Consider the following 22,574-nt stretch of genomic DNA (forward strand, 5'->3'; position numbering starts at 1 on the left):
GATCCCGAAAGAACAAAAAACGCTGCACTGTCAGCTTGAGCTCCACGTTAACAAGCCCGAGGCCACCCGCTTCCGGACTCCAGAAAATGTTCGTGCGACGCATAGGCTCGTAGGTGGATCGCCAGAGGAATACTGCAAACATCCGGTGTAGCTTGGCCACTGAGCCTGCGTCGATGGTCGATACTCTGGCCACGTACAGGACGGCCGGGTATAACACGGCATTGCAAACATGTGCCCTTGAGAAAAAGGCGATGTGTCGCGCTCGCCAGGGCTCCAACTTCCTACCCGCGGCTGCCAGCTTTGACTGCCAGCGGGGGGCAATGGCTCGACCGCAGTCCAGGTTGACTCCGAGGTAGCGGGTGATGGCCTCCCTCCATCGGACTCCGTAGAGCTGTGATGGTTTGGTGGGCCATTCACCTAGCCATGCTCCCTCACACTTGGAAAGATTCAGCTGAGCACCCGAAAACCGACAGAATGATTGCGCGAGAGCGACGATCTCCCTCACCTGATCTTTCGATGAACATACGAAGGCGACATCATCCGCGTAAGCCAGGACTCTTAGTTCTTCGTCGCCGAGAAAAGCGAAGGAAAAAATCCATGCGCAGCCGGTTGCGGTGTGTCGGTCGTTATGTAGGTCACTACAGTTTCGGTCAGTGGGGTCAGGCGCTGCCCGCTGCACGCAACTTGCAGATTCCATGACGCCTGAGATGGCAGCGATAGAACATTTATAAAGAAGAACGGTACGGTCCTGGCCTAATAAATGATCGAAGCAGATTTTACTGCATTATAATACGGAAACTGCGATAGGTGATTAAGCTCGAGTGATAGGAACTGACGAGTCAAAGTTTCCAGCGCTGCATTCTGGAAGATCGCTGCATTGTTTCTTTTGAAGGAGCGTGAAAGTCGGCCCGTACAATATCTTCGGCCTTGCCTGTTTGGGGCACACCTGGGGAATTTTCAATTTGACTTTTTCTAGTAGTACAGAAATTTGTTTCCTAGTAATACCCTTGTATGTTAATAGAACTTTGTTGAGACGACGATGGGTTCCTGCTTGGGATCCGGATCTTAACATTTTTCTTGACCTCTTTGCTAATACTTCAAAACTGCTAAATTTTTTAGAGCTTTTAAAGTCAGCTGCCCTTACGTATACAACGCTGGCATAAAACTTGTCAATACGAAAATGTTTTGATTCAAGTAGAACTCTATAAGGTGCTCAAAAACCTATAATGGTACTATACCAATGGTAGTTGGAATATTTTGTATGAAATTCTGTGGACGCATGTCCATAAGGGCGTGGGCGTCTGATTTTCAATACTTGTCATGAACGCATTTATTAGTGCTCCAGACAGGCAAGATTTCTTGGTATGGCCTGTTCCCATGCACGGCATAAGCTTGCTGTGTACTCGACGAAATGCTTTGAATAAAATGGGGTTATTTTGCTTGAAGGGTAGCGCACATGCTTCAACAGGTTTGGCTGCAGCTACCTCGCAGACAATACACAATAGTGAACAACATGGGCGACTAGAAAAAAGCATGCAGTGTTGCGGGTGAGAAGAGATATAAATATAAGAAACGGGTATCTTGAATCATTTAACATCGAGGAAGGTTTCTTGGCATCTGTTCATAGTCTGCGACTTAGGGCCTCATTCTGAGTCCCTCCTCAACCCCATCTGATACCTCAACTCGGCTGCGGGGAGGATTCCGCAATGCTTATGCATGGGGAAATCGATTTCAAGGATCTCCTCCACTAGAGGCTCCAGTGGAGGAACGATGCGTAATAACAGGGTAAAGCTTTCTGGGGAAAAACTGTCTACCACAAAACGTCTACGCTGGAAATGAAATATAATCGCAACAAATGCATAAATGCTCACAAACATCTATTCAAAATACACATCGACTAGAAAACAACACGATGTAGTTTGGAGTGCAGAAATTTGTATTCCACTTCAGCAGCAGTCGAAAGGTGTAACATCTCCCTCATGTGAAGTCACTGCAGCTTCTGCCCACCACTTTTCGACCCTGAGCTCATTTTTCAAGAACCCTCCGCCTTAGAAGGAAATTGACGCTAAAAAATTGCTATTGTTTGCTAAGTACCGGTAGCAGAGTGGATTTCATTCATCCCCACGCAAAACGCAAAAAAGCTGGTAAGCCCTTAGTTTGAATTCGTGTTAGCAGATATCTAGCAAAATCGCCACAGGTTAGGTTGTAATTACCTTCAGAAGAGAGGAAAGGGCTAAAGTATTATCGATTCCAACTCAAAGTATATTCTAATTTTTATTTTAAAAGCTCATTCAAAGAATTGCCATAGGGAGCTATAAAATGATATTTAATTGACTCCCAAGACGCTACATCGCACTTCCCTACTTCCTTCACTTTCACTCTGTTTGTCTGCAGCTTTTGAACATCGCTGTTACATTTCCTGGGTGGCAAAAAGAGTAACACGTATTATAAAAACTGTAGAGTAAGGAAGATATCCTTTGGAACAATAATAGAAAAGAAAAAAATATCCGGTAAAGCAGTTTCTTGACATCAGAAACAGCACAATAAGAAACAGCAACAGTTTGTAAAAGTTGTATGCATGCATTGGTGGGTTGTGCAAATGATATGTCGCATATGTTTAATTTTTACGCTCTTCTCTAATTATGTATTCTACTGAAGTTGCATGAAAAACAGCGGAGTAATCTTGGACGAATTAGAGGACAACCACAGCGCTTGTGGTTGTCCTCTACTTTGTCCAAGGTTTTCGCGCTGTTTTTCAAGCAGTGCTTGCCCCACTAAGCCAACGTCCTCTTTGTTCTTTCGAAATAATGATTAATTGATTAAAATGGTTTTGTGGGGTGTCGCGAGTGCTAACTTTTTTTGTAAAAACTAACTTGTCAGTGTGCATTAAACTGCCCGCGAGATTTATTTGTTAATTAATTAATTTAAGGTGCCTTTCATGCACTGACAGGGCATTGAATAATGGGTATACAAAAGTGTTAGGTTAACAATATTTCAGAAAGGCACAAAAAAGAAACATAATCCACGAAAAAATGGGGTGAAAAATTGGCCGTATATACATATCTACACAAACGTAAAATGCAAAGATAACGAGTCCTCTACCTAGCACCAACAAAGAACCACGTGGACCTCCCTCACGTGGGCCTCCTTAACAAAGTTCAGAAAACTGAACAACACCCGCCTTATTTATCTTGCTCATTACTGCAGCATTTTTATACCTTTCCGTCGTAAATAAACACCTTTATCGTCTTTTTCTTGCAGCAACTCACGTGTTTCCTCCATTACTAGAGCGTTACAAGCGAAGTCAGTTATGAAGAGAATGCATCATTTGTACTCTTCCTATAATTCTTCCGATAACACGTGGTTCAGCGTCAGTTTTCTCGGCACTATATTGCTTTGAGGAACTATAAGAAGCTAAGCAGCAGCAGTGAACGGCGCGGCTACGTCATTTTCAACAACTGGGCTGACCTACATTTGCCCAGACGTTGGGAAACCGGCTGCGAATATATTTGCATTCATTCGAACGGAGCTCAGTGATTACAAGCGCAGTGCACCGGCGTCGGTGGTTCAGTGGTAGAATACTCGCCTGCCACGCGGGTGGCCCGGGTGCGATTCCCGGCCGACGCAGTTCATTTTTATTTCTGTATGTTCTCTCGGCTGAGCTGTGAAGTAGTGCAAAAGCCACCCCCCCCCCCCCCCTCCCTTCTCCCACCAACCTTCTTTATTTTTAATTTTAGTCGGTCACAGAAATACATTCTATTGACAGTGTTCTGTCCGGAACATGTCTACGGACATGAAAAAAAAAAAAAAGAAAAACAGACGTACAGGTATCTGCTTGAGCAAAAGTCGCCAAAAGACGATTTGTCGTCTGCCGCTAGCCATTTAACATTCTATCCGCTCTCAACCTCTCATCTCTCTCACTTTTCCCCTCCCGTCTGAGTGTCCCCAGCATAAATGCAGTGGAGTTGAAAGCAATTTAATGTTTTCGCATTCGCTTTGCTGATGCGCCTTCCTTTTGAACCCTTTGTTTCTATCTTTTGTGCAACCACTCGAGCTCGTTCCATTTTCTTTTTGCTTTTCTTTGCTTCTTTTAACTCATATTTAACGCTTTTTTTATTTATAATCTTAAAAAAAACATTCCAAGCCTGTATTCTTATTAAAAGGTCGCTGCGTTCACTGTCGGGTATGAACTTGCATTTTGCCTCGCGTATGTCTGGGGTTTCTATTTCGCAGAATAAGGCGATATATACGAACTATTACTAGATTGGACAAATCTTTCCCAATTATTATTCGCGTTTAAGCATTCTTTTAGTTGTTTTGCGTGTGGGATTTGAATCGAGGGATAGACAGACAGACCAAAATGTTCGCGTTTAGGGGGCCCAGCAAAGAGTATACGGTGTTCAAAAATGAGCAAATGGCTGCTCTTCCAAAATTAACGGGTAAAAACTCTGAATACGATGACAGATGCGGGGCGTATTCATACGCAAGCATCCATCCCCACACACCTGGGGTACGTGCGTATGGACACCCCACCGTATGAAAACAAGAATGCATCCTTTTAAGGGGTGGTGGTGGTGGTAAAAACTTTATTTATCCAGAGCTGTGAAGAAAGAGGCACCGGCTGGGAGCACCGGCACACTACAGTCCCCTAGTCGACGGCTAGGAGCCCGTGGGCCCTAGCGGCGAGTTCGGCCAGCTGAATCACACACTCTTGAACTTGTTGGTCGGGGCTGAGCTGAGTCGCCTCCCAGTGCTCTACCGTGGTAAGGGGCAGGGACAGAGTAGGATGGAGGGTGGGTCGCGAGGGGCACGCGCCTACTATGTGGAAGCAAAAGGCGCGCCGCACCACGTGCACGTGTGGCAGTATCGCGTGGGGAAGTGAAGGTGGCACAATGTGTTTTATTGTTAATTGCACACTTGCAAAGTGTTTGTTGAGGAAAGAAGACGACAAGCTCGTACAATACTATCACCATCATTGACAATAGGGGAGAACAAGGAGTGGAATAAATAGCGTTCTGAGCGGTGCCGTGCCCCTCGGCCCAGTTCCTCAAGTGTTTTCTTTGCCTTTGGGCGTGGTTTAATGGTGTTAATTAAAATTTTTTTAAATGTAAATCATTTTTGAGTGTTGGAAGCGGTACATTCAACGACTGGCTAAGAGCGCGTCCTTATGATTACGTATGACGATGATGGTGGTGGTCATGATGGTAGGGATGATGGTGGTGATGAGCATGACGACTGCGACGACTATGAATGATGATGATTATTATGATGTAAATTGCTTGTGGCCAGACGTGCACCATACTATATGATTTCTTTTAGTTGGGATGGGGGTTGGAGGAGTAAGCTGCCACAAAAATGAATGTGAGAATTTTGAGACATATCTTGGCCCTTGTATTAAAGCCGGCTTGTAAGAAAGATCGTTCAGGTGCAAGGAACCAAAGAAATAACCAATGTAAGGCTGAGTCTGAATTCATAAAGACAAGTTCCGGATTTACCGGCTCACTGGCTGACAATAGAACGCCCAACGCAAACAAATACACATACACCTGGAGGCACAAAATTTTGGGAGTACAATTGTTACGTGGCGTGGGTGCTCATTAGGGCACAACTTTTTATTGCGTAAGCATTCTTTGCCGAGTACTCCCCAGAGCCGTTTAACACCGCACATTTGCACGAAGATGCCTAATTGCCGAAGTTAACGCATTCCATCGTTCTAACTGTGTAAATAGAATTACTTGGTCGAATTTAATTAAAAATACAAAATACAAAGTATGCAAAGGTACAAAGGCAAAAACTAAAAAAATATAGAGAGGCTTTAGAAATATAGAACGAAATGTATACCTTCTATCACGCATTCACACAGAGACGACAAGAATTTAAGAGCTCTTGTTGAATGAAAAAAAAAAAGAGAACACACGAGGAGCAGCGCAGCAGCGCGTAGGAATGCTCACGCATTGGTAGAATACTCTCAGAATTTCTGAAAATTTCGTTACTTGCACTCCATAGGTATTCAAATATGCTAACAGGGTTTTTGAAAATTCCGAGGATGGATATTTACGCTGCTCGTGGAGGTATCGAAGTGTCTTTATTATTTTTTTTTGCTGATATTTAAAACTTTCATAAATGTGTAAAACTTGATTTCTTGGCTTTGCCCCAAAACAACACATCATAGGGCTAATCTATAGATGGTGGGTTAACGTGGACTTTTTTACACATTCCTGTATAAGCTTCACAACCGCTGAGATATCGAAGGAATTTTTACCGACGAATGTTATTCATTCAAATGTCAAAACATAATATCACTAATGTTCCCTAACAATATAAACCATTAAAAAAGCGATTTTGAACGAGGATGCTGGATTTACGAAGTTCAGAGATGGGTTGTCCCTTACTTGTTGTTTTTTTCCTTTTCCAGCGACGCGACACACTGTCCAAAATACACGCGTGAACGTCTGTTAGTCAATGTTTACGGTGCACCCGACTTCTTTGCACACCGCATAAACGATCGTTTTCAGTACCTTTTCAGTAATTCAGCAAAGCAAGTTTAAGACAACGACCTCGGCCCATTTTTGTGTGTGTGTGTGTGTGTCTGCCGGGAAATTTATAGCTCAACGTGGATCAAGGATTTATAGCTCAAGTACAAGGACGGATTGCAAGCAAGACCTTTATAACTTCTCTTATTCGCGTGCCAACGCTGTGCAACCAAGGCAAAGCGTTGCAGGTAACTCACGTGAGCGTTATCGCTGCGAACATACCAAGCGCATCGTCCGCAACCGTTCTTCCCTCCACCGTTGCCATTTACCCAGTACTGGGACTACTTTGGAGCCAGACGCGGCTGTTGCATGTGGCAATTGAGAGCGCGACTACTTCGCGGAATGCACTTAAGGAACACTGAAGACAAAGTTGAAGTTGATATCAATAGGTAGACTGGCATCCGCAGAAAACGAATATACCCGTCTTGGGGTCTGTACATTGAAAATAATCGCTCAAATAATGAAGAAATGAACCCATCAGTCGCTGATGGGTTCATTCTGAGCGACGACTGAGCGGATGTACCAAGGGTCACGTGAAGAACAACAGAACTAGAGTCGCGCACACAAGCTCTCAAAGAAAGGCGAAAAATCTTTCTTTGCGGGTTAATTAACTTTCATAAGTCACACGCAGTTCTAAATGTGCAGGTATAACTCAAGCCGGGCCGGCATTTGCAAGATGCCAAGCAGTGGCGCCAGTGACGTACGTTTGCGATGATTATTGCAGGTACGGCGTAGTCGCATGTCTGTTATCTCCTTGATTCTCCTTGAAACCGGGCCTTTTGATTCAGGGCGTTGTGTGCTGCTTTACTTCCACTACGGAGCGTACATAGGTAAAATGAGATTTGTATCACGTTATGCGCGTGTTTCCCTCCATACTGGCACCAAGGAGCTGTTACTGCTGGTTTCGGCGCTCGCAAAAGCTCTAGGCACACTTTTGGCAGAAGGGCTAATAGGCAACTCGCTTCGCAAAATATTCAATAGATGGCGCAATAAGCGTTACCATATCGCGACGAAAACAATTTAGCGTTGCACGCTGTTACAAGTTCAACTAACAGACCGCGCGACGTTGTTAAGTCGAGTACATCGAAGCGACTAGTAACCCTAACGAGAATGTCAATCAAAAGAACACAGCTGTCGTTGATCTCGCTGCGGTTGCGCTGTTCGGTAGACGTTTTGTTGGTAAAGTAAAATGCCTTGGGCACATCCGCATTATATAACCACCATCTCACGCCCGGTGTGCCATCAAGACTGGCGCACACGGAGTGGCAGGTAACGGAAGTACAGGCTGGCAAGTTGTTAATTTTGTCGTATGCGCCGAGTGTGCGACCGCGCTCAATCGCAGCCGAATTACCGCTGCGAGAACTTCGCGGCATTTCGACTTTCGTCTTCGGTGTCCCTTTCGGTGCCTTCGGTGTCCCCTGAAAGCGATCGTATGGTGAATAGGTAGGCGCATAACCCACCCCGGTGGCTTAGAGGCTAAGACGTTGTGCTGCTGAGTCCAAGGACGCGGCTTCGATTCCCGGCTGCGGCGCCCGCTTTTTTTATGGAGGCGAAAAGCGAAAATGCCCGTGTGCTCGAGATTTCGGCGCACGTTAAAGATCCCCACGTGGTCAAAATTAATCCGGAGCCCTCCACTACGGTGCGCCTCATCGCCTGGGCAGCGTCGCTGCGTTAAAGCTCATAATCACTCAATCAAGTAAGCGTATACATCCCTGTTCTGGCTTACCTGGCCTTATTATCCTTTTGTTTGCGAAGTGTACTGCCTCGGTTACCTGTATCGTCAGCAGTAGTTTCGGTGAATGGACTGGTCAAGTATTGCAACTGATATCGATGCTCAATATCGCGCTCGTCGATCATGGTAAGAGCGTAAACGACGCTGTTCTCAACGTGCGTTCATTGAACCAGAAGGGGTGGTTAAACTAATGAACGAGTAAAAAATGAAACCAAGATAACCAAGGAGAACCTACGAACGCTTCTCGGCTGCTCAAGCCCCTACCCCTTTCGTTTACCGCAGTGAAAGAACTTTCAATTCTTTAACACCAAATTGCAATGCCACAAAACGCTTTGCTGTCATTTCATACTACGCCGTCACTAATTTGTGGAATTGATTTTTTTCCAACTGCGTACAATCATGATCCTGACAGTGATGATTGATATTTAACTTGTATAATTAGAATTGTGATGGCTTCGTAACACACGCGGGAATCGGTCTGTGGTACGATTGCATTGCTGCGTGCTCTGTTCGTCGAATCGTCATTGGTGCAAACGTTTAAAAATGCAATACGTTCATCGCATGCTGACTGCAACAAACAATTATTTGGCTTCAATCTTTCAAATACAACGCGACAGTTAACAGATCGTTTGCTTAGTTAAAACCATATCTTTTTTTTTTTAATATCGGCACCCGTGCAACCATGCGAGTCTCACACATTGACGATCGCTTATACAAGCATCCTGTTCTCTATTAACTATTTACGAGAAAAATAACAACAAAAAAGCACCCACTGCTGAAGCTGTATGAGTGCAAAGCCTGCACCGAGTCCACGTGCCAAAAAAAGAAAGTATGCGTCGGCCGGGAATCGAACCCGGGCCACCCGCGTGGCAGGCGAGTATTCTACCACTGAACCACCGACGCCGACAATACTTTGTGTGAAGGCGATATCGGTCAAGCCGGCTTTGCAATTACTTTCGGAATTGTAAGTCACGTTTCAGGGACGCAGCGGCGTCTGGTCCTGTTGTATGACTACTGATGAGTTTGACGATCTGCTCAATGAAAACCACTAGCCAAGCGCAAAACAATGCAGCTGAATCCTTTCCAACGAGCTTCCCACTCACGAAGCTGCCTTACGGAGGTTGTGGGACTATTCAAGGGAACGATTTTGAACAGCAGGAATTGTTTGTGCGAACATTTCATCTCCTCTGCCATGCTCAACTTCGCCGGCGGTAGTCTTAATTCCTGCTGGCCTGCTGCCAATTTGAAATATCGCAAGTTGGATGCAGCGGGGCAGGGCATGCTTACGACACTGGCAAGGAAAGCAGTGACCTAGATTAGATACTATAACGGGAGCTACAAAACTGGCTGTGCACACGTTTGTGTCCGGAGGCAAAGCCGTCGGCGTCGGTGGTTCAGTGGTAGAATACTCGCCTGCCACGCGGGTGGCCCGGGTTCGATTCCCGGCCGACGCATGCGTTTTTTTTTTATGTTGCTCCCCCTTCTATTCCGTCTTCTCAAACTGCACGCCGTCCCCAATTGATCCGCGAAAAGCGTTCACGACACACCGAGTTGTTAATGTTGGTCTATATGGTGATCGAATTGTCAGTGTCGCAGAGGTGCGTGGACCCATATTGTGCATACTATCCATCTAACTATCTGCTTTCAGCCAATTTCGAAAAAGAAAGATCAGGGTGCAACCTTTCTCTAAGGAAGGCTGCGAAATACGTTGAAGTTATGTTTTATTCAGACAGAAGTAACCTGCGATACAGAGGCGAAAGGCACATGTAATCTGCCTTGCGGCGACCTACAAGCCCTCCAGTCGGATTTGCCCAGTATTTATGATGAGAGCAAACGCAAAAAAAAAAAAAAAATGTCAAAAGGACAAACGTTATACAACGACTAAAAAAAGCCACCATCAGCATTAGTGATAAAAAAAAGACTTTCTTTAGTCAAAAAACTCTTGTGCTCACGTCGTACGGATGTTGCGTGAATATTACCGAAAACAAGTTTTTATAGCGAGAAATTTTGGTGCGAGCATTAATCCCTTTGACGGTCACAATGAAATCAACGGGAATCGAAATGATCTGGCCAAATGCCCGAGTGCTGGGGAAGAAGAGCGCAAGCAGTTAACAAAGATTTTTCCGGAATCGAATACATATCGCCACCGAAAACAAGACAGGTGGGAAATGCAGAACGTTCCACGATCGCACTTAGCGATCGTTCCGTCTGGTTTTTTCTTCTCCCGTGTTTTGTTTTCGCTCGGGATATGTATCCACGTCGAAACCAACAAGCCCAACTTTCAGTCTTAACTTTAGGGACCAAAGCGACGACCGGTGACCCCTACGAGGCAAACACGACTCGCCTTGCACACAGGCTTTGAATCGGCGGCCGAGTCGCCAGGCAGCTGGACGGCAGTTTATAAGGCGGCGGAGGAGCGTCGCGCGCAAGGCGATCAGAGCGTAAGAAGACGTTGTCGGCACTGCTCCAAGAAATGCGTCGCGCGTACGACCCTGAAGGCACCCGCGCACGTACAGTCGGCATGAGGGCTCGGGGCGCGCAAGAAGCGATAAGAAGCCCCTGTGCGGTAGAGAACAGCTATCGGTGGTCGTGGCTCTTCAACGTCGGTTGTGGAAAGGCGCCGTGAGGACTAAGCGTCTTGACGCCCAGTGCATATGATACATCCAAAGGATGGACAATGACATTGTGAGGACTATCGCCCTCCTTTGTTGGTGCGCACGTTGTTTATTGCTGTGTGATGGTGTTTTGCCCCTGCGTAAGAGCGAGAAATGACGATGTGCAGTGGTGGAACGACAATGGTGCGGATGTAACGAAGCGCGCCAATTCGGTACGATGGTAGAAGCTGTTCTCAGTGTCATGAATAAACCTCAAGGGCTCGTGCTCGGCTGTGGTGGCGTTTACCGATGGCCTACGCGCCAATTTTTTGAGGAACAAGAGATTATTTTTGTTTGCTATTTGATTGTTACTTTTACCTTCGGTAAAGTGCGGATGAAATGTGGAAAGGCGGGAGATTGGAATAAGCCTATAAGACCTCTCTACGATATCGCGAACCTGTCTACGGTACTTTTTCATTGAGTCGTTCCAGTTTCGAACGCACACTACAGCTAAAAGGAGGGCGCTGTAGCAGAAAGGTATGATTCCCCAATTTAAAAAAAAAATTAATTTTCATCATAAATTAACTTCGTACCCGGTTTCCTGGACCGCAATACTACCCTGAAGCGGTATAACCCGACAAAAAGAAACATTTGAAAAGAGCGTTCGCAATACGTTATCCCATTAGCTGTTATTTCGTTTTGGTTGGGTGTTCGTACTGCAGCACATTTGTAATCCTGTAGAAGGCATGCCATCATGACAGAGACGGCACCGGATACCTTGCGCAACGGGGGCCTGATTTTATTCTGTGCACGTGGCTCGGTGTAAGAAAAAAGTGTCATGCCGTGACGTGAGGCTAGATGAAATAATGCTCTTTTAATGCCGGCCTAACCCATTAATCTAGTAAATCAAGCCTCTATTTTCCGTATAAAGATCCAGAAACCGAATACATTCGAGATTTCAAATAAGCTGCTCTGAGCCGACCATGGGGAGGGGTTTTTCCTTTTATGTTTTTATCTACTTCAATAGGAACCCGGCATACCCTTTGTATTGCTGCTGCTATGGTGGAGCATTGTGCATTGTTTCGTATGCAGCTGCAAGCATATTGAATAATGCATGAATTCTTTGGAAGCTTTGTGAAACTTTTGCCCCGCAATGCTTCGCTGCAGCAGTACTGGACACAGAGTACAAGACACGAGGATAAAGTCGAAGATAACTGCTCTCCAAGCCATTGGTAAAAAGACAGAAGACAATGTAAGGACAAGTGTGTTAGTAAACACTGACTCAATCGCTCACTCACTCGCCCACTCACTCGCTCAATCACTCACCCGCTCACCGACTCACTCAGTCGCTCACTCACTCAACCCTGGCTGCGTGGATCGAGTAACACGGTACCTTCCCTACTAAGGCGGAGGACCATGCCGCCCCTCATTTCTTGCCCTTGTTTGTATAGAGCGGGATATGCGCCACTGACTCTTAGGGTCGTAATCTTGATCCCGCACAATATTCCGCACCTTCAGGTTATGGGGAAGGTTATCTTGATGCTGATTAATAGCTGTCGTGACATCAGTTCGAACCAAGAAAATTAACCTGGGAGCTAGGCAAACGTCCTACTTTAAAATGATTTCATTGCAAAGAATGTGCATACACCTCCTCTGTCTTATCATCATTCCATCATCATTGTGACCAGCCCATTTTATGCCCACTGCAGGATGAAGGCTTCTTCTTTTAATTCCCACTAATATACTGCTCTGCCCTAATTCATTCTTTGCCGCCAAAATTTCCTTGTATTACCCCTCCATAAAATATTAGTCTCCTCCTCCCTCTATAATTGAGACGGATATATAGTGGAATAAATCAGATTTGTCAGGAACTTGCGCAACAGCCTAACACCTTAACTGTCTTGGTGATTTTTGGCTTAACCCGCAACATCTTAGCCGCAGGGTGCAACAAGTGGGATTGAGTTGTGGTGCAGATCTTGTTGATGTACGTATCTTGATGTACGTACGTATGTTACCTATGGGCAATAATGTTTGCTATAGAGAGGCCTATATCACACCTTGTCATTTGTCAAATACAAATCTACACAGAACACCCTTTTATTGGATACGATTAAAATGTAGCCGTTATTCTTTGTGCTTGTGCAGGTACGACTACGAATAAGTCTAGTAATATTGAGAACTGATAGCGAGCAGTATGTTTCTAGAAAAACACACAGCGCATGCGGAAAACGACGAAGAAGAGACACCACGAGGCGCTCTGTGCTGTCCGCATGCGCTATGAAGTTTTTAACACTAAACAGCAACTCAATTCTAGCTTTAGATGTACGTGGTGCCTTTGACGTAACCCATGAAGCCACCCTCAATGGCCTGCACACCACACACTGTGGTCAGCGCTCCTTCGACTAGGTACGGGCATTTTTACCCTACCGAACTGCCATAATCCGATTCGGATCATTGATCTCCCCAACGTACTCCACACCCCACAAGGGAACCCCACAAGGTTCTGTTATCTCCCCCTTATTGTTTAATATCCCCCTTTTAGATCTGCCTAAGCAGCTTTCCGGAATCACTTACCTTCACCATGCTCTCTACGCGGATGATCTTACCTTCTGGATCACCAAAGGATCATCCGGCGCCCAACAATCCGCTTTACAACAAGGGGTGGACACCATCCTCAACCACCTCGCACCACGCGGTCTCACCTGCCACCATTCAAAATCAGCCCTTCTCGTCCTTCGTACACGTACCCGTGGGAACCCCCGAACGGGCACCGTACCTTTAGGTCATGATTCACCAGGAACCCGTCCCACAAGTGATGACATTACGAATCCTGAGAGTAAGCTTCCATGCAGATGGATCTGGAAGAGCACTACTATACCCCAACTACATTCCACTATATCGCAACTCGCCCACCTCATCTGTCGTATATGCATGCACAAACACGGCCTCAAAGAACAAGACACGTGTCAAATTGTGCAAGCAATACTGCTCAGCAGGCTTACATATGGCACTTCCTATGTCCAACTCCGACCCCAAGAACACTCCAAATTGGATGCTCTCATCCGTTGAGCCTACGAGATAGCCCTGGGACTACTGGCTTTCACTTCCACCAACAAGCTCCTTCAACTAGGCCTACATAATTCGCTCTCCGAACATATATAAGCCGAAAGAACCAGCCAACTCTCTCGCCTTACGCTCACCCCCAGACGCCGCACAGTCCTCCAGAATTTAGGCCGTCCTACACCAAAATCTCATGAAGCACTGCAGCCGATACCACCTCATATACGGGCCACCATCAAAGTGACCCCAATTCCACGACATATGCATCCCGAGTACAACAAAGGACGTCGCAACGCTCGTGTTCGCTACCTACATAAGTACTCATCGGACAACGACACCCGCTACACCGACATCGCTCACTCACCTTCCCACTCAACCATAGCGGTCACCGACACCAACGGCACCTTTTACACTGCGGTCACTTACCGCCACCTATCCCCATCTGCAGCGGAAGCTACGGCAATAGCCCTAGCAATGCATACAGCAACGTGCGACTACCTCACGATTATCACGGACTCGCAGCAAGCCTGTCGAAGATACCTCCTTGGAAGAATTCTACCTGCCCTCAAGCTTCTACAAGCCGTAGTATCACCTCCCAACGTAGCCATCGTCTGTACCCCGGGTCCCGCCTCCCTTACCGGGAACGAAGCAGCCCACGCTGCGGCCCGCGAACTCCACTACCGCGCACTCCCGGCGAGGCCGGGCGACTTGGACACCCTGACTGATACGCTACACCCAGCCACCTACTCCGATATCTTAGCGCGCTGTCGCCACACCCGCCGAGAATACCCTCCCCCACACCCTGCACTCACAAACTAAGAATCCCGCAACTGGCGACGTCTCCAAACAAATACCTCCTACAACGGCACCATCCTCTCTCATATCTCCCCCAGCCGTTTCACCTATAACTGCCCTGACTGCCACGCCCCAGACACAACCCCCAACCTCGTATTCTTCTGCCCAGGCACGGCGTATGTAGGATCCCTAGCCCACACCACCCCTTCTCACTCCCCTCACCTACTCCCTAGCAGTGGGAATGCGCGCTGACCACCTCGGACCTGCTGGACCAGCAAAACCTGATCCAGCGGGCCACCAGAGAAGCGACAGCAAGCGGCTACCTGGACTAAGGCGGCCGCCAATCTGCTCTAAATATGTTAAATAAACGTTTCTTCCTCCTCCTCCTGAACAGCAACTTGTCCATGAGCCTGTAATAGTAATTAACTTGTTCAAAAGCAGCCTAGGAGTCCGTACCTTTTAGATTTATTTTTGGAAATGTGTCAAAAACAGCCACACTGCCATAATAACCTATTACACCTGGACGGGACAAGTGCAGTTCCAAGAAAGGGGCATTATTGGGTTGAATTTTGATTATTTATATGTACCACATAAAAGGCACGTGAAGAACGCGACTGCACAATGCCACCGAGACCCACGGTTCTCCAGCCCGGCAAAGGTCACTCCAAGAAACGACGACTCCTTCCCGCCAATATTTTTGCGGGAAATGTCGGCAAAATCAGTTCGAGCGGAGTCCCACCTCGCTTTTACAAGTGCAAAAGGAGGGAAATGTATTTGCAACGTGTATTACGGCAAGCACACTGACCTTTTTTTTTTTTTTTTTTTTTTTTCGTGGTGCGGCAGAATTTTCTTTCAGGAGCTCCTTAAATTGACAAGTTGCGTGCAGCGGTGCAGAGCATACGTACGGAACCGGCAAAAAACGCAGTGGCCTAGATACTAAAACGGGTGTTACTGAACCGGCTGGGCGTAGGATTGCGTCTGAAATGGAGACCGTCGGCGTCGGTGGTTCAGTGGTAGAATACTCGCCTGCCACGCGGGTGGCCCGGGTTCGATTCCCGGCCGACGCAGTATTTCTATTTTTTTATTTTACCAGCGCAGCTGTTGTACAAGCCGTAATTCACCGTTGCAGGAAAAAATCCCAAGAAAAAGCGGCGCGCGCGTGAGCGCTTGCCTCGACGCGGCCGCCTTGCGTATACAGCCACGAGCAGTGGCTTTACAAAGACAAGAAAAAAACTCAGGCAAACAACGACGACAATTGGGAAGCGCGTGCCTCGCGGCGGCCGCCACCTCCCTGGCTCGGGCAGTGGCTTTAGCAAAGACAAAAAGAACTCCAGCGCTGTCGTCAGGCGGTACCGCGCCTGTAATGCTTGGCAAGAAGAACACGCCGATATCGACGCCTATGACGATGGCTACTAGAACAGTGCAAAGAGGAGGGAATATGTAAATAAACCATTTCAAACTTGCACAAATGCCTGGTGATTTGTCCTTCGGTGCTCACGTATAGAGAAATCCTGCAGCTTCGCTGTGGTTTAAGCCTTGCGAGACCTAGTGAACGCTTCGCCAGTTAAGCTTGTGGAGGTCTACAATGATTGCGATGACTTCGCATCCCCTTCGATGCATATGACGACGGTTACTAGCACCACAACGATGCAAATAAAAAATGATACTGGCACTTAACCATGTATCCGACGATGCTCACCCGCAACAGCTTCGCCTTTCAAGTCTTGCGCGCGAGTGCATGTAAGCTTCCCGGTATTCTTTTCATAAGCATCCCATCTGCGACGTTAAGCGTACCATTTATATCTCACAACTCGCTTTAGCCGCCGCTCATAAAATATGCTTCATTTCTTGTTTTCGTAAATGGGGAACACGTTGCAAACAGACTCCACGTGGTTTAAAATAACGAACGGCAATGCTTTCTGGTAGATCTGAGCCGCTATAGCCGAGGGCTTACTTGCCAGACGGAACAGCAGTTGGCAGATCAGAAAAACAACCAATAATACCCCAAGTAGACAAAACATCTAAGTTACATGGTGGCGCTTCTCGGAAATTAGGTGCTGCGATACGTCGAAAAAATCCTTCGAGTCTTCAAGCGTTCGCACCATGAATGATGAACTAAGTAAAGTACCTCTCCTACCGCATACAGTTCGCATCGAATGCCGTTCATTTGAAAAAGCAGATGTTTCCATCCCAGGGGTTTCGTTAGGGGTAGGCGACTGCTTCCGATTAATCAATTACTGTTTTAGTCGCGATTAATCTTTTAATAAGTTCATCGGTTGATGTCTAATGAGCACTCGAGACAAGCGCCGACGACGATCTGTGGCGGGCGGGTGCAGGGCTGCCTCCATCCTGAAGTAGCACCCGTTGTAAGAATGCTGATGTGCATCCCGGTTAACTCTGGCCATGCGAAAGTTTGTTTGGCCCAGCCGGAATAAATGTCAACGCGGAGGCGTACTCCCTGCTACGTAAGAATGTCAACAAACTTCTCGGCGTTTGGAACTGGTCGAATTACGTTTGATCGTATAAAATGACCTGTATTCAGTAGCTCTGACTATTTGAAATAAAACCATAAAAATGCTCAGTTTTTATATATTTATTTTGCTATATTAACACGCCCGACTATTCGACCAATTGATCGATGAAAAGTAACCGATTAATCGGGTTAAAATTCTTTAGCGATGCCCAGCCCTTTGAATTATTTGCTATAAATAAGGCGGATTGACAATTTTTCGCGCACGTAACATGCATACTTGATTTTCTGCGAAGGAGTTCATGCCGATTCCGTGGCCGAGGTGTGTCATGCATCTTTTTTCATATCTTTTGCTACGCACCTTGACTCGTTAATATTGCTCACCTTGCGACACCATCTAAAACAAACCAACCATCCACAAAAGAAAGGCGGCGCCCCCGGGCCATCCGTGCTCGGTATAGGTGGCCGCGCATTCGCAGTGTATATCCCGCAGCGAAAAATTACACGTCGCGCCATATATAGGGACACATTTGGAAATCCATCCACGTGCTTTTTCATACTCCGTGGGCTGAAAGCTAAACGGAGAAAAAAAAAATTATGCGTCGGTCGGGAATCGAACCCGGGCCACCCGCGTGGCAGGCGAGTATTCTACCACTGAACCACCGACGCCGTTACAGCGCAGGCAGATTTCCCTACAGCCGGTTTCGCAACGTGTGGACGTATGTAGGTCATTGCGGCTCTCGTCAGTGATATCGGACGAGCTAGATGAACATTCGTTTCCTGGTAACTCCTAATGTTGACCGCTTTTTCCCGCTCAGCGAGACTGAAAAAATTCCCCGCATTTCCCCGAGGGGAAGAATGTGAAAGTGCGAATGCACGAGTTGAATTTGCGCGGTTCGGTAATGTTCGCGAAAGAGAGATCACACACACACACACACAACTACAAAGAAAGAAAGATGCATTTATTCACAGACACCTATTTGTGTTGTCGTTGTACTTGTTGCTAGAGCGGATCTCAGCTTTGAAATTTCGTGTCAGTACTCCTTTAAGCGGGTGCATTAGCCCTTCTCACGCCCGATTCCTGGCGAATCCCCCACGTGGGTATGTGCCATGTCAGCGGCCCATCTCCCCCCGTTGCTAGGGAAGACGAGGAGCGCGCGCACCCGCAGCTGTTGCTATGCGGACTACGGCGGCGGACGATTCAGGCTCGCTTAAGAAGTGCATTCGCACTTAAAAGAAAATTTCCCCCTGTCGGTATATTAGTCACAAAACGGGGTTGTTGTTTGAAGCAAAATTACTTTCCCTGTGTTCTCAATGTAATGCAGCTGGCAATAGACATAAATCAGGGATTTCCTGCTACCTAAACTATACATGTCGAAGTAGTGAGCCTTATGGCCATGAAATATCATTATTGTGCCAATTGCACACCATGAAAATTTGATTTCAAATCAATTCTGACTGTGGATGTCTCAACAGAGTTTCCAGAACAAATCTACATAGCGCAGTGCAGGAGCGATCGCTCCACATTTCTGAAGCGAGCACGAACCAACGCGTGAAAGTGTATAATGTTATTCTATCCACGACTTGCGGAAGCGCTATGTTCAAACTTCCGTAAATTTGGGTGCAAATACAAGTGAGTGTTAATTGGGAGTGCGAATAACGTTACCCTTCGGTACGAATATTTGTACTTCAAGGGATGCCCCGTGAACCGGACTGTTTCAAACCTACATGGTTATGCGTATTGAGGTACACCCGGCAGCAAAATCAGCCGGGGCACGCGAGCGCGTGGCCAAATGCATCGCCGCGACATCTGACGGTGCACTTCTGGTGTCGAGACATCCGTGCACGCATGCGAGTCCAGCCATGCTCGCTGTCCTGTCTTTTCGTTCACTTCAACCAGCCAAGCTGATCACATTCAACGTTTGGTCATAGGGGTCACTTTCTTCGCCAACATACCACGCTCGCACACGCTTCGGCTAGAGAGCCTACACACACCGCGCCTTCGTTGAAGGCGCGGCTCATGTCGGCCAGCTTCGGCGGTGATGTGTGCGTTGCTCGCTCTGCCCCGATCCAACAGATAACATGTCTTGCCCGTCTCGGAGACGATTTTGTGCCACATATATTTTATCGCGTCTTTGTATTTTTTGCCTAAAACATGCAGTTGGTTGGTAATAAAAATGAGCACACCAACACGGGAAAAAATTGAGGCGAGAAATAGATTATTTCAATAAGCTGTGATGAGAAGTCACCTCGCACAAGTTCTAAAGCAGGCATTGGCGAAAAAAAAAAAAAACGCGAGCGGAGATTGGCGTGGCCGTGGGTTTGGCAAAAGAGAACAAAAATAGCAATAGGTTGCAATAGCGTTGAATTGATTTGCACAGACGCAGACAAAAAGTTTCTCGTTTAGACAGCGAAGCAAATGCCATCGCCCTTAAAACTAAGATATCGAAATCTCGTTGCAATGCATCCGTCAATAAAATGGCATTCATGTATCTCACAAAGATCTGAATAGTTTATTTTTATTTTGCCTCTAACTGTTCATCCTTGAAACCTGAACCCTGAGCGCAGCAGCTCTCCCTCGCTACGCGCACGCCACGAGGCGGAGCATAGGAGCGGAACTGAGGCGTATTTGTCCATTTCATAGCGTACGTACATATATGTCCCGTCAGGTACCAATCATATAACGTATTGCACCAACGCGCAGCTGAGATCACGCCAGCGCTTGTCGCAGCTAGGTGAGCCTTAAGGGTACCGCATCGGAACTAAATAAAAGAAAAAAATCGCGGGCCATCTCCACCAAAGGGAAACCTGAATAGGAGCGAATAATGCAGTGTATAAGTGTATTCTTAGCGCTTGGCGTTTCTGCCAAATGAGATGAAACCGTTGGGGATAGAGGTGTACAGCTTTGCTCTGAAAGTCTCGTGTCTTTGAAGCGCGAGCGTCCTGGTGTTTTTGCACCGTGTCTACATGAGACGACGGTTAAGACGGCCGTGAGACGCCTGCGGCCCGAGCCCTCTAAGGGGCTTCACGCCTAAAAGTATTGTGACTCCCTTTTGTTAGGCGTTGAGACACAAGGCAACAAAAAGTGAATTTTTTCACGCGTCGTTACTCTTACCTTGCATTGATAACGCCGTTTGAGTGATGTGAACTGGCCGTAGTGGATTGTGAGTGTGAGTTCAGGGGCCAACGAAATGTCCACAAAAAAAAAATTTAGGAATGATTCCCTGAATGTGATGCCAGTAGCAACGCCAGCTGATTCTCAAAGTGTGATAGTTCGATCCGAATACGTGTCACAGCGGTTGGTGTAAGTGACATCGTGTTGGAGTGGATATTGGTAAAACGAAACGCACAAAATAAAACACCGATAGTTGTTTGAACAAACTTCAACTGACCAATCGGCGTTCGCACGAGGTTTCGTGTTTCAGCGCTTCGATGGGTGGGATATACAGCAGTTGTGGTACACCAGCATTTTCATCATGGTATTAAAGCCGAAACATCAGATGAATCCTCAACAGCTATTGTTTTTGGTCCTCTTATTGCGCACGTCTATCACCCTTCAAAGCGATTACCTGGCGCTGCCGTGTTATGCCACGCGCTCCCTAGATATTACTTTTGCAGAAGGAAGGACACTCACGCTCCCGCGTGAACTTGGCGAAGGCATAAAGGAGGAAAAAGCGCGCTTACCCTTTGTGGGCGCAGAGTTCGTGGTCATGCAGCGCGCTCGGCATTCAGCGTCACTGGAGAAGCTGTTGTTGCCCTTCAGACAGCCGGGGTCCAGACCCCAGCGCACCACGCAGAGACGCCTGTTCGGGTCGTGGTAGTAAGGGTGCTTCTCTGTCTCCGGGTCACAAGCGGTCAGCGCAGCCTCCGCCTTGCACACAGCTGAGGCTGAGTAGGAGTTTGCCGCCCACAAATCATCGTTTTTTTTTTAACTTCACTCAGCTGATGTCCTTGTAGTATATGCCGCAGGGTTGCACGTCCGGCGGGCTAATTTGATATCCTAGGCTATGACCGTCATGTTTCGTGAACGGCACAGACGGTAGGCTATCACTATCAGCCCTTTAATCGCATTCATTTTCGGATGATGTGGATGAACGAACTTTGCAGATATCTTAAGACAACAAACAGAGCGTTTTAATTAAGGGCACTTATTTTGTAGATATAATCAAGAAGATTTGAATTTTGCGCATACCCTATATCAAAAAGTAGTGAAATTATTTTCTGCCTTTTTTACACTTACTCTAGTTAAACAGCATGAGCTCTCAAACAGCATGAGTATGCGCTCTTCTTGAGTACTTGTCATCTTAACTTACCTGCCACATCATCGCCTGGAAGCTCTGTAAGGAAAGAGTGGCAAAAAAACGCATTTAATGTAACCACTGAGGCCAGAGGACGTTATTGTTGACTGTAAATGCGCATATGTGTTTCCGCGTGTGTAGACTTACTGGTGTTGGCGAATACGGCGACGACGGCTCCGAAGAACAGGACAGCGAGGGCGGTTATCAGCATGCATCCGCCCATGCACACGAAGAATAGATTCGTTCCGCCCTTCTCCACCTTCACCCTGCGTGCATCAACGACGATGACCCTGTTGGTTGCTGTTCGGCCCAGAAATTCCTTGGGTCTGTTAAGGAAAGCCGTACCTTATAACGCGCACACTCTAACTCTTTGCCTCAGTTCGACATTCTGTATTCAGTTCTTTTTTGTAAACGTCATACGTACAGCCAAAAAAATGGCCGCGTATGTGCTCCTTTCGTTGCAAATGCCGACGAATGACGATAGTCGACTGGCGCATATAGCAAGTAAATGTCTCCTTCCTCTTTCCCGCTCAACTTCCATGCTTGTCCTCTTCCATCTCATTCCTCTCAAAATAAAACGCTACAGGTTTGCTCAAGTGAATTTAAATTTACCGCTCTCCGCTATCCAAGTCGGGTGCCTCGATTCCAGCGAGGCACTTTATTACAACGTTTATTGAACCACGTTGCAATACTCCACGAGCGTTCGAAGCGGAACGTGGAACCTATATAGTGGAAAATTTCATTGCTGTTGCCGTTTGATTTTTTTTAATGCCGCCAGGTAGAGCGGGAAACAGCAGGCGACTGTTTTCTGCAGTTGATGTATTATTTCCGTCACAATTGCAAAAACCAAGCATCCGCGAAATTTTTTTAAGGTAGCACTGCAAATCTCGCTCATGTATTGATTTTCTACCTAATATTTGCGTAATGTCTTGTTCTGCTTCAACAATGGTGACAAGTATGAGCATTAACACCGACTCCGACGTTTAGATTTGGCTGTGGGTATATCAGACTATCGCAGTTTGTTTCACTCTGGCTGGGAGACTGAATCAAGTCACAGACAGACAGACGGACAGACGGACAGACGGACAGACA

The 22,574-nt window shown here is 46.8% G+C and overlaps 1 protein-coding gene and 5 non-coding genes across 6 annotated transcripts in view; 3 read left to right on the forward strand and 3 right to left on the reverse strand.

Annotated features, from left to right (window-relative positions):
• The window catches only part of LOC144173367 (WAP, Kazal, immunoglobulin, Kunitz and NTR domain-containing protein 1-like), a 42,625-nt gene extending 21,427 nt beyond the window's left edge, over positions 1-21,198 (reverse strand). Inside the window, exon 1 of the mRNA XM_077701831.1 lies at positions 20,869-21,198. Coding sequence (XP_077557957.1) covers positions 20,869-20,896 — 28 coding nt within the window. The 5' untranslated portion in view covers positions 20,897-21,198. The remainder of the gene's footprint in view (positions 1-20,868) is intronic.
• On the forward strand, positions 3,557-3,627 carry Trnag-gcc (transfer RNA glycine (anticodon GCC)). Its single transcript has one exon. It is a non-coding gene; the product is annotated as a tRNA-Gly (tRNA).
• Trnag-gcc (transfer RNA glycine (anticodon GCC)) lies at positions 9,098-9,168 on the reverse strand. The gene has a single exon. It is a non-coding gene; the product is annotated as a tRNA-Gly (tRNA).
• Trnag-gcc (transfer RNA glycine (anticodon GCC)) lies at positions 9,649-9,719 on the forward strand. The gene has a single exon. It is a non-coding gene; the product is annotated as a tRNA-Gly (tRNA).
• On the forward strand, positions 15,711-15,781 carry Trnag-gcc (transfer RNA glycine (anticodon GCC)). Its single transcript has one exon. It is a non-coding gene; the product is annotated as a tRNA-Gly (tRNA).
• Trnag-gcc (transfer RNA glycine (anticodon GCC)) lies at positions 17,783-17,853 on the reverse strand. Its single transcript has one exon. It is a non-coding gene; the product is annotated as a tRNA-Gly (tRNA).
• Positions 21,199-22,574: the final 1,376 nt, after the last annotated feature.

The sequence above is a fragment of the Haemaphysalis longicornis genome, unplaced genomic scaffold, assembly GCF_048455015.1.
Source record: "Haemaphysalis longicornis isolate Haplotype H1 unplaced genomic scaffold, Haemaphysalis longicornis Haplotype H1 scaffold_3, whole genome shotgun sequence".
Classification (NCBI taxonomy): Eukaryota; Metazoa; Arthropoda; class Arachnida; order Ixodida; family Ixodidae; genus Haemaphysalis; species Haemaphysalis longicornis.